The sequence below is a fragment of the Panthera onca genome, chromosome D4 (assembly GCF_046562875.1).
Source record: "Panthera onca isolate mPanOnc1 chromosome D4, mPanOnc1 haplotype 2, whole genome shotgun sequence".
Classification (NCBI taxonomy): domain Eukaryota; kingdom Metazoa; phylum Chordata; class Mammalia; order Carnivora; family Felidae; genus Panthera; species Panthera onca.
In genome coordinates this window covers 73,314,903-73,327,489 of record NC_138351.1, presented here as the reverse complement: position 1 = coordinate 73,327,489, position 12,587 = coordinate 73,314,903, and the positions used below count along the sequence as shown (strand labels likewise).

General features: G+C 41.1%; 1 protein-coding gene across 2 annotated transcripts in view; it reads right to left on the bottom strand.

Annotated features, from left to right (window-relative positions):
• The window catches only part of HSDL2 (hydroxysteroid dehydrogenase like 2), a 69,197-nt gene that overhangs the window by 30,048 nt on the left and 26,562 nt on the right, over positions 1-12,587 (bottom strand). For both annotated transcript variants that reach the window (XM_078436578.2, XM_078436577.2), the window contains exon 7: positions 1,515-1,709. In XM_078436578.2, coding sequence (XP_078292704.1) covers positions 1,515-1,709 — 195 coding nt within the window. The remainder of the gene's footprint in view (positions 1-1,514; positions 1,710-12,587) is intronic.

Sequence of the window (12,587 nt, the reverse complement as noted above, 5' to 3'; positions counted from 1 at the left end):
TCTCTGTCCCTCCCCAACTTGTACTGTCACTCTCAAAAGTAAATAAAACATCAAAACATATATATAATATTTTATACATACAGTCAGAATTCATTTTCACCACCAGCATCTACAATTTTGGAAAGAATGATCTTTGAACAAGGGGGCCTTGAGAACTTCTCAAATCATACCCTTGTACCAAGGACAGATTGTGTTTACTCATCTTCACCATCTATCAGTGAGTTACTCTAAGAGACTGCACTTAAGAGACAAACATTTGGGGGAGTCTGGGGAGCTCAGATGATTAAGTGTCTGACTTCAGCTCAAGTCATGATCTTACAGTTTATGGGTTTCAGGCCCTTGTCCATGCTGGCAGTGCAAAGCCTGCTTGGGATTCTGTCTTCCTCTCTCTCCCTCTGTCTCTTTTTTAATTTAGAGAGAGAGAGAGAGAGAGAGAGAGAGAGAGAGAGAGAGACACAAATATTTGGAAGGAGTCTATATATTTTTTTTAAGTATTTGAGAGAGAGAACAGGGGAAGGGCAGAGAGAGGGAGAGACAGAATCCCAAGCAGGCTCCACATGGTCAGCGCAGAGCCTGACACAGGGCTCAATCCCACTAACTGCGAGACCATGACCTGAGCCAAAATCAAGTCCGACACTTAACTGACTGAGCCACCCAGCGTTTTGTAAAAAACTCACTCCTGTATCATCTGTTTCCACGTCCTTGAACAAAGTCTTTCCTCTGATTTTAAGGCCAACTTTATTTATTTATTTATTTATTTTTAAAAAATTTTTTTTTTCAACGTTTTTTATTTTATTTTTGGGACAGAGAGAGACAGAGCATGAATGGGGGAGGGGCAGAGAGAGAGGGAGACACAGAATCTGAAACAGGCTCCAGGCTCCGAGCCATCAGCCCAGAGCCTGACGCGGGGCTCGAACTCACGGACCGCGAGATCGTGACCTGGCTGAAGTCTGACGCTTAACCGACTGCGCCACCCAGGCGCCCCTTAAGGCCAACTTTAAAAACCAATTTTCATTTTTGGTTTCTTTCAAGATTTGGAAATGGCTAATAGCTGATATGCCTTCCATATCTGCATATCATTTTAAAAGCCCTCAACTCACTTCTATTTTTCCTTTCTCTCTTTTAAGTCCTACCCTTTATCAGGAGGACGGCTTTTAAAAGAACATATTAATTTTATAATGACTCAAACGTGCACACAAAACAGAGGTGTGTTCCTTGCAGGAAATGCAGAAACAGACATCACTACTTTTAAAAACTGTAAGCACTGGGGCGCCTGGGTGGCTCAGTTGGTTGGGTGGCCGACTTCACCTCGGGTCATGATCTCGCGCTCCGTGGGTTCGAGCCCCGCGTCGGGCTCTGTGCTGACAGCTCGGAGCCTGGAGCCTGTTTCGGATTCTGTGTCTCCCTCTCTCTGACCCTCCCCCATTCATGCTCTGTCTCTCTCTGTCTCAAAAATAAATAAATGTTAAAAAAAAAAAAAATTTTTAAAAAAAACAAAAAACTGTAAGCATTACCTGGTTTAATTGCATAGACATCAAAATTTTTTACTCCTTCTTCTCTTAAGATGTTTTCATCAATAATAAAGTTTCCTGTAAAACTTTTTGGCTTTTTAAAAATGGAATAGGCAGCATCTGCAATAATATCAACTTTTCTACACTGGCTTTCAATACCGGATCCTCCCAGCATGTCCATAGCAGCGGTGTGGATGGCTGTGGAGAGAGCAAATACACATACAGAGAACTCCAGATCAAATAATGGGGCTCTGGAAGTAACAAACCAGACAGCTGATCTCTTTACTTCTCAGATGATGAAAATAAGGTCCGGAGAGCTTAACGGATTTGCCGAATGTTCTACTGACATAACCGGGTAGAAAACACATGTTCCTTACTCTTCACAATGCTGCCTCATACAATAGAATGGGTTCCTGAGACTCAGCAAAATTCAGTTGGACTTCTGATTTAGAATGCTCAAGAATTTGCACAGGATTCCTGAAAGTTGAGAAAGCCAGGAGGGTATAACAGAAAAAGCACTGAGCAGTAAGCCAGGTGAGTGGGATTTTTAGGCCAACTATGTCAGGATTTTTGGCAAGTCACTTTAACATCTCTGGGCCTGTTTCCGGACTCTACAATAAGAAGCTCCTTTCCTAAGTTTATTATCTCACCCCTCTATTAAAATACAGAGATTTTGTTTCTGTCATTCATCAGGGTATTCCTCGTGGCTAAAACAATGACAAATGCATTATTAGCACTCAATAAATACTAGTTGGATTTTTGGTGGTCCCTTTTAAGTTCAGATACTTCCTTTAATACAGGAAATACTAGAAAATAGAGAAGCAAAAGGAAGAATTTAAAAATTATCTATAATTCCCCTAGCCAGAAATAATTACTATTAATATTTGCATACAGAGGCACCTGGGTGGCTCAACAGGTTAAGTGTCAGACTTTGGCTCAGGTCATGATCTCATGGTTCGTGGGTTCAAGCCCCGCTGTCAGGCTGACAGCTCAGAGCCTGAAGCCTCCTTCAGATTCTGTGTCTCCCTCTCTCTCTCTGTACCTCCCCCACGTGTGTACTCTCTCTCAAAAATAAATAAACATTTAAAAAATTTTTAAAAATTTGCATACAATTTTTACTATTTTAGCTGCGTATAATTTTTAAATTCTGTGTTTACGAAGTAACTTGAAACTCTACCATTAATAGTACACTATTAATTATACATTGTCAAAATTGTGAACAGTAACTTATCTCAATTTACTTACATTATCTTAGCTTATATTTAAAGCAATGAAAGTCAATTTGTTTAAATGTACTTTAGGTTTCAGGGTTTCTAGTAATTCAGATAAGGTTCTCTCCATACCATTGCCGAGCCATTATTTTAAATCAATACACATTGGAAGAACTTACATAAGTCAGCCCACAAGATAAAAACTTTGGAGCTTTTAATAGCCACTGACCCCTTTACATTCATTCAACATATAGTTATCGAGCAATAAGTCAGGCATTATTGTAGGGATTGGGGACAAATGGGTTGATAAAATAGACAAAAGTTCCTACCTTCATGGTGATTACCTTTTAGCATACACCTCTACTACTAAGACAACACAATCAACTTGGGGAATCTCCAAAAGCACAGAGTTAGGAAATACATCCTGTTCCTATCTTGTAAGTATGGTTTCTTACTAGAAAGAATTTTTTACTTAACCAATAGCTCAAGAGCTCTGGTCTTGCTCTTGGTGTGACACTTCATTAATAAAAAATAACAGCTAGGGGCGCCTGGGTGGCTCAGCCAGTTAGGCGCCCGACTTCAGCTCAGGTCATGATCTCGTGGTCCGTGAGTTCGAGCCCCGCGTCAGGCTCTGTGCTGACAGCTCAGAGCCTGGAGCCTGTTTCAGATTCTGTGTCTCCCTCTCTCTCTGTCCCTCCCCTGTTCATGCTCTGTCTCTCTCTGTCTCAAAAATAAATAAACGTTTAAAAAAATATATAACAGCTAATATTTATTAAATGTGGCCTATGCTGGGCATGCTGCTACAGACTTTACATACATTATGTGAATGAATTCTGTGAGGTCAGTACTGTTATTCCCATTTTACAGATGAGAGCACTCATGCACAGAGGAGTTAAAAGATTACAGGAGCTAGAGTTCAAACATCTGACAGCTTGATTTCAGAGCCAGGATCTTAACCATCAAGAGACTAAAGGGTCATACTTTGTAAACCAACATTCTTAGATTTGGTTTACACTATTCTCACTCCCATAAACCACAGAATTTTATTTTTTTAGAGAGAGAGTGAGTGTGTGCAAGCAGGGTAGAGGGACAGAGGGAGAGAGAGAGAGGGAGAGAGAGAAAGAATCCCAAGCACGCTCTATGCTCAGTGCAGAGCCCAATGTGAGGCTCAATCCCACGACCCTGGGATCATGACCTGAGCTAAAATCAAGAGTCAGATGCTCAGGGGCGCCTGGGTGGCTCAGTCGGTTGAGCGTCCGACTTCGGCTCAGGTCATGACCTCACAGTCCGTGAGTTCGAGCCCCGCGTCGGGCTCTGTGCTGACAGCTCAGAGCCTGGAACCTGCTTCCGATTCTGTGTCTCCCTCTCTCTGACCCTCCCCCGTTCATGCTCTGTCTCTCTCTGTCTCAAAAATAAATAAACGTTAAAAAAAAAAAAAAAAAGAGTCAGATGCTCAACCAACTGAGCCACCCATATGCCCCAAACTGTACAATTTTTCTAAAAATATTTCAGGGCGCCTGGGTGGCTCAGTCGGTTAAGTGTCCGACTTCGGCTCAGGTCATGATCTCATGGTTCGTGAGTTCGAGCCCTGCGTCGGGCTCTGTGCTGACAGCTCAGAGCCTGGAGCCTGCTTTGGATGCTGTGTCTCCCTCTCTCTCTGCCCCTCTCCTGTTCATGCTCTGTCTCTCTCGGTCTCAAAAATAAATAAAAAACATTAAAAAAAAATTTTTTTTAATAAAGAAATAAAAATAAAAATATTTCAATATAGGGGTGTCTGGCTGGCTCTATCTGGAAACCACATGACTTTTGATCTTTAGGTCATGAGTTCAAGCCTCATGTTGGGTGTAGAGATAATGTAAAAATAAATAAATTTTTTCAATACGGTGCGCCTTAAGTCTATATGCATATGTATATACTCTAGTCTCAATGTAGACTATATGAATGGTATAAGAATTCTTTTTTTTTTATTTTTTAAAAAAAAAATTTTTTTTTTCAACGTTTTTTATTTATTTTGGGACAGAGAGAGACAGAGCATGAACGGGGAAGGGTCAGAGAGAGAGGGAGACACAGAATCGGAAACAGGCTCCAGGCTCCGAGCCATCAGCCCAGAGCCCGATGCGGGGCTCGAACTCACGGACCGCGAGATCGTGACCTGGCTGAAGTCGGACGCTTAACCGACTGCGTCACCCAGGCGCCCCGAATGGTATAAGAATTCTTAAAAGCTTTAATTAAGAGTATGTCATGGATGTATACATGTGTTGTGTGTGTTCATATGTATAGACCTGCACACCACATAAGAACAATGAATGATTTCTCCAAGCAACCTATGTTTACTTCAGTAATCTTTCTAAGGAAGATACAAAGGCACATACACTCACAATCAGGAAATAAGCCAGAGTTATTCTCAGCAAAGGTTTTGCAATGTCGTAGGCTGACCTAATAGGTCATAAGACTGACAACAATAGAAACAGGTTAACAATAGGATACAACAAATGAAATTCACTGATGATTCCTGGGAAAGAAAAAAAGCAAAAGTTTTAACGAAAGCTGATATGCCTTGGATTACAAGAATCCTAAAGGTGAGCCTAAAACTTAAGTATTATTAAGGAATAATTTTAAAAAAATCTAATAGCTTCCAACTGATGCTCCATTTAAAACACACAGTAACAAGTCTTCGTATCAACCAAAGATTTCCTTTCACATAAACATATAGAGTACATATCAGACTTAAAATATCAGCATTGCCTTTGACTCCTTCTCTGGAAAGAAAGTTTGTCTCACCTCTGAAACACCTGCTAGCCACCAAACACACACACATATTCTTTGGGTACTCACTGAACCAAAGATACCACTGATTATAAAGTGTTCCGCTAAGAAACAAACCACCTGCCAACAACCTATTGTACAACATTAATAGTAAGAGCAGCCTGATATCAAAGATGTAAAAATATGAAAACACGGGCATCTCAGAATCAATGAAATATATATAAACTGCTATTTAAACAAGTTGGTAAGCAAGCCCCTGAAAAAACAAGGAAACTAGTTTCGGTTTCTAGGACCAGAGAGGCCAGCTGCCACTTCATTACCCTGACCTCCGTGGTTAGCGGAGTTACCACACCTGTATGTAGGGTGGTCCAGGTGGCAGAGGCCTGCAGCTGCTCTGTGATACATCTGTTATCTTCCACTCGGCTTCCAGTACCAAGATCGGTGGCTGGATGCCCAGACTCCTCACCCCAGCCCACATGCAATCCTTCCCGAAGTGGACCTCCCTCTTCCACCACACTTGTTCTGACCAGCCAAGAGGTCAGAGGCAGCAGGCATTTTGAATGGCAGCTCTTCTCCCTCCTGCCTTCCCAACCCTCCACTTCAACAGAAACTATGAACTAAGTCTTGTAAAAAGACAAACTTCTGAAGGTGACCTAGTTGGGGCTTGAGATCCTCATGTTGTTCAACCACTCAGGGCTATCCTCTGATCCCTTCTCTGGATGTGTTGAATTCAGTGGGGTGAAAAGTTCTAAACCCAGAAGGGGGATTGTAGCCGGTTCAGAGAAGAAACAGTGAGCCAGAGAGGACAAAGAGTGGACCAGGACACATACATTGTAGACAATGTATGTTACACTGTATCTCTTCCATTAAGTGTCATAAATCTCCTTTTCCTTGAAGGGAATAATGCTGAGAGATTACTTCTGGTTCCAGCAAGCATAGAGAGCCGCTCTACACAGTCTAGGAAGAGAAACCATGTTTTTGAAATAGAGGCCTCACAAACAGCCAGGAGCCTGGACACCCTCTCGAATCCATTTTTATTGCCTCAGTTATGAATAATGCAACATCCTAGCTAGCTTTCCAGCCTCCTCTCTCCATAATCTTACAAGCCATCCTACATTCAGATGCCAAATTAAACTTCTTAAACCTCATCAGCAATCACATCACTCTACTGCTCCTATTTTCCCTCTGCTCTCCTGCTTCTCAAATTCTAAAGTGGCTCTCTATTGAATACAAGTTAGAATTCAAGCCCCTAAATTTGGCAATCAAGACCTGGGGCTTAGCTCAAGCTCCTCCCCCCACCACCTCACACCTACCCAACAATCAAGACAACTGCCCAAGTCCAGTGGGAAATAAAAAGCTCAGAGCCTATCACATATACACCATTATCAAATTCCTTGACAGTTCCACCAAACACACGGTATTTTCCCATACCATGGCCTTGGTTGTTCCCTCTGCTAGGAATGCCTTGCCCAATGTTCCTTCTTGCTAATTCCAACATCCCCCTGAGGTCCTATTTCGATCGATTACTTCTATTAGAACACCTCTTTTCCTGACCTTTAAACGTGAGCTACGTGGCCCTCCTGCTCTCTTTCAAAAGTATCCTGTACACAATCCCATCATGCCACATATCACAAGGTACATGACTGTAAATTCAACTTACTGTGCCATCAAGTCTAGGCTAAAAAAAATAATACCAATGGTTCTAAGTTGTCTGGTAAAACTTCTAAAATGAACATCTCAGACCTAAAACAAAGATGTTGGCAGTGAGCTGATTTCTCTTGCCAATCCTGGTGGCGACCTCCACATTCTCTGTCATGCAGTATTCTGTTTGGAGCTAGGCAGAAGGTAATCATACTGTACATTCATTAACTCATCAAATATTTACTGAATGTCTACCATGACTACAGTAAAATGAGCAAAGCAGATTCTGTCTCTACCTTTTAGAAACTTTCATTCTAGCAAGAAAGACATTAAACAACCAAGTTATAAAATCAAGAGTTCAGGGGTGCCTGGATGGCTCAGTTGATTAACTGTCTGACTTTGGCTCAGGTCATGATCTTGCAGTTTGTGAGTTCGAACCCCACATCGGGTTCTGTGCTCACAGCTCAGAGCTTGGAGCCTGTTCAGATTCTGTGTCTCCCTCTCTCTCTCTCTGCACCTCTGCTGCGTGTGCTCTCCCTCTCTCTCAAAAATAAATAAATAAATATTTAAAAAATTTTTTAAATAACATCAAGAGTTTAATTACTAATGTTGTTAGTGATGTGAAGGAGATGTACAGACTACTAAATCCAGTGGTCGGTCCCCATCTTATAACAACTGCTAGCAGCATTTAACATAATGAATCTCTCCCCTTCTTCCCTTAAAACACTTTCTTCAATTGGCTTCCAGGATATCACACTCTTTCGTTTTCTTCCTACCTTTCTCTCCTATATGGTTCTTCTCCTTCCTAATCTCTGAATGCTGCAATGGCTAATGGTCCTTTCTCTTCTTATGTAGCATTTACATTTGATAGCCCACAAATTGCTATCTCCAATTGCTGGACCTCTCTCCTGACACCCACACTTACAAATCCAACCATCTACTGACCATCTCCATACGGATGCATGAGCACAATGCCCCCAGATGAATTCCTAACCTTGCTCCCTAACCTGCCCCATCTGCAGCTTTCCCTGTCTGTTGGTTCCACCTTCAAAATAGGGGCACCTGGATGGCTCAGTCGGTTGAGCATCCGACTTCGGCTCAGGTCATGATCTCACGGTTTGTGAATTTGAGTCCTGCGTCAGAGCCTGGAACCTGCTTCAGATTCTGTGTCTCCCTCTCTCTGCCCATATCCCACTCATGCTCTGTTTCTCTCTCAAAAATAAATAAACATTAAAAAATAAAAATTAAAAAATACAGCAGGATGTGACCACTCTCCATCACCTTTACTGCTATCACCCCAGTCACAGCTACCAACATGTATACTGCAGTAGTCTCTGAACTGCTCTCCCTGTTTCTCCCTTTACCCAAGAATCTATTCTTTAGATCCTTTAAAAAATTCAGGTATGATCAGGTCCCTCTCTACTCAAAGCCCTGCAAAAGCTGCCCATTTCACTCAGAGTAAAAACCCAAGTCTTGGCAAGGACCTACAACATCTGATCCCCATTTCCTTATGGACACGATCTCATTTTCGACTGCTCTCCCCTCACTCTGGCCACACTGGCCTTCTCTCTGCTCTTTCATCATGCCAGGCATGCTCACCTCTTAGGACCTTTCCCCTGGCTATTTCCTCTGCCTTCAATGCTTCTCTCAGGTACCCTGTAGCTAACACATTCCTGAGGCTAACTCCAGCACCCTCTTCAAGTCTATGCTCAAACGTCACCTTCTCGAAAAATATAAACCCTTCTACTCTATTTAAAATTGCAATCTACCCTCCCAACATCTGAGACTCCCAATCCCCCTTACTTTGTTCTATTTTTTTACATAGCATTATCACCTTCTAGCATGCTATATACTTGACTCTTCTTTATGTTAACTGTCTATTGTATCTCTCCCAATTAAACTGCAAGCTCCAAAAGGACAGAGCTTCTTGTCTGTTTTGTTCTCTGATGTGTCTTAAACAACTCAAACAGAGCTTGGACATAACGGGTATCCAAAAATTATCTGTTGTACAAATAAAATCTAAAATTCTTAGAGTCAGACTAGGCTTTTTCTAACTTTGTTACCCCATGATTCCAAAGACCTAAAGGTGAGCAGAGTGGAGGGGAGAAGGGAAGGACAAAGTTTAGACAATGGTACCCTAAACAGTAAACTCCAAGAGTATGGCCTGTTATCACAGGCATCTTCATTCCCCTTAATGCCTCGTACACAAGTGGACACTTCATAAATCATCTTCAGATGTGTAACGAATAAAGAGTGCAGAGAATTGTACCTGGCATATATAAATGTTCAGAAGATGAATGAATAGAAAATGACAAGTAACATAATAGAGGTACAAAAAAGGGAAAATACTACATTAGGACTTTGTTATCATAGCGAGCCCTTTCTAATTAACTGCCTGACCCTCACTATCTACCAATAACAGCAACGACTGAAGTGGGGGGAGGCTGAGAAAGGATGAGAGAAGGAAAAGAAGGTGAAAAAGAAAAGCACCACAAAGTGTGAGCTTTTAAAGTTTTTCAGTGTGATCCACAATAAGTAACACTTTTTACCTACATGACTAGTAATACATAATACATACATACACACACACTCACACACATATTCATTCAAATATGAAATAGTACCGACTAACTACCTGCAATATTTTCTTTTTTATTCCATTAGAAGTAAAACAAAACAATGAAATTCTGGCTGCTACCTTCTAACTCAATTTTACAAGCCACGAAATTGATTTCATGATTCACCAATGAGTCCTGACATGCAGTTTGAAAAATGCTATAGAAGCACTCATTCACTCTCACCTTTTGCCTCACTGCAAAGAATATCACTCTCCAGAAAAATCTTAAAAGAACTGTATCTGCTTCAGAAACATCAGGGAAATTAAGAAGCAACGAAACACGGTTCCGATCCCACAGTGGGCCAGGGAAGAAAGGAATCTCGGTCAAACAGAAGAAAGGAATTTTAAAAAATTGATTCTTGGAGCCCTCAGAAGAAAAGCAAGGTGGTAACTATAGAGGTGCTTGCAACAGCTAAATTTTCCTAGAAATTGTATCAGCAACACGCCCTCGGGCTCCATACATTCTTACCTACAGCCCCATTTCCTAAGCTTCAACACCACAGGCCACTGGCCCTTCCACTACTTCTTGAGGCTGAGGAAATCCCTTCACTCAGCAGATGGGAATAAAGATAAAAAGAAATCTCTCAATTGTCCTTAAGCTAGAACTCTGGGTATGTTTCACATGTTATATGTGGCAATTCAGTTCAAAAGTACCGCTAGGGCTGCAATACTTTGCAAAAATGCTGGATTAAATGTGCTTTTCATGGTCAACTCTTACCGAACTAGTCATCTATTAGGTGAAAGGTCAAAGAAGTAGGCACAGTACCCTGGCACAAGGTCTGCCACATGGTAACTGTCCAACAGATATTTGTTGAGCAATAAATGAATATACAAAATAATTTCAGAAGGAAGAAGAATAGGAATAAACAATATAAAGGTCCTTAGAGAATAAAGAAACATGTTAAAAGACACAATGGGAGGGGTACCTAGGTGGTTCAGTCGGTTGAACGTCTGACTTCAGCTCAGGTCATGCTCTCACGGTTCATGGGTTCAGGCCCTGCGTTGGACTCCTGCTATCAGGGCAAAGTTGGCTTGGGATCCTCTGTCTCCCCCCGCCCCCCCCCCCCCCGCCTCTCTGCCCCTCCCCAGCTCACGTGCTCACATGCATTCTCTCTCTCTCTCTCTCTCTCTCAAAATTAAATTTAAAAAATTAAAAAAAAAAAAAAAAAAGACACAGTGGGAAGAATCAGGAAAATACAGGATTTTGGAAATTCTATAAATGACCTGGTTTTTCAAGAAATCAGTGATGAGGAAAAAAAATTAAGTGTAACTACTCTAAATGAAAAAATATCACACAAATGTAATATGTTAACTTTTTTTTTTTTTTTTTTTTAGAGAGAAAGGGCAAGCGGGGGAGAGGGGCAAAAGGGGAAAGGGAGAGAGAGAAAGAGAGGGAGAGGGAGAGAAAAAGAATCTTAAACAGGCTCCACGCTCAGTGCAGAGCCTGATGCAGGGCTTGGTCCCACAGTCATGGGATCATGTTCTGAGCTGACATTAAGAGTCGGACACTCAACTGACTGAGCCACCTGGGTGCCCCTATGTGAAACCTGTTTATATCCTGATGTGAATAAACCAACTGCAGAGAAAGTACCTGAGACACCTGGATAGAGCTAGAGAGTATAAAACTAAAGTGATATAAGTCAGTCAGAGAAAAGACAAATACCACAGGATCTCACTCATATGTGGAATTTAAGAAACAAAACAAATGAGCAAAGGAGAAAGAAAAGAGAAGAGACAAACCAAGAAACAGACTCTTAACTATGGAGAACTAATGGTCACCAGAAATGAGGTAGGTGGGGAGACAGGTGAAACAGGGGAAGGGGATTAAGAGTACACTTATGGTAATGAACACTGAGTAATGTATGGAATTGCTGAATCACTATATTGTACACCTGAAACTAATATAACTATGTAACTGTATTGGAATTAAAATTAAAAATTAATTAAAAGAGAAGGTAGGTAGTTATCTGTAACTTTAAGAGCCTAAAGCATTTCCATACCCTAGCCCCAAAAAGAAAATATAATTTTTAAAAAGCATACCATCTAGTATTGTGGCTGCCACAAGATGAGACTGTCGGAATACTTTTCCCTCCCCAATCTTCCAATGCTTATATAGCCCTTCAGAATTCAATTACTTTCATATTTCGTCCTTTCCTGACTTCTAAGCTTTAAAAAGACAGTTTAGTGCTTTTGCCCAGAGACTAATCTTAAAGTTTTCTCTTATGCATGTCTTCTATACCAAGAGTTCTTATTTGATACCCTATATTTCATATTCTTGGTCATTCTACCACACCTCATTTACATTTAACCATACGCATTACAGGGTTTTTTGCTTGCCATTATTTCCTCTCCACTCCATTTCCCTCTATGTTGAAAAGTCTTGACTATGACCGATTTGCTGTTTGGTTAACAGCACTTCTAGATTTTTCTCAAATATGATATCCTTGCATGCTCCTATATCTTCCCCTTGTCAATAAATGTTATTTTGACTGGGTCCCTTCCTATCAGTAATCCACGATGTTATTCCACTGCCTTCTAGTATTGATGCAATCTTTTTCCTTTGTAAGTAACATATTTTGCCTGAAAGCTTGCAAGATTTTCTTTTTATCCTTGAAATTCAGAGATTCTCCCAGATGTCTATACCACCCCCCCACCCCCCCATAAATTCAGCCTCCCACTTGGTAAACCTTTCAACTGACACATTTAAGTCTTTGGCTAAAGGGAATTGTTTTCTTTTTCTTTTTTTTTTAAATTGTATGTATGTATGTATGTATGTATGTATGTATGTATGTATTTATTTAATCTCTATACCCAACATGGGGCTTGAACTCATGACCCTGA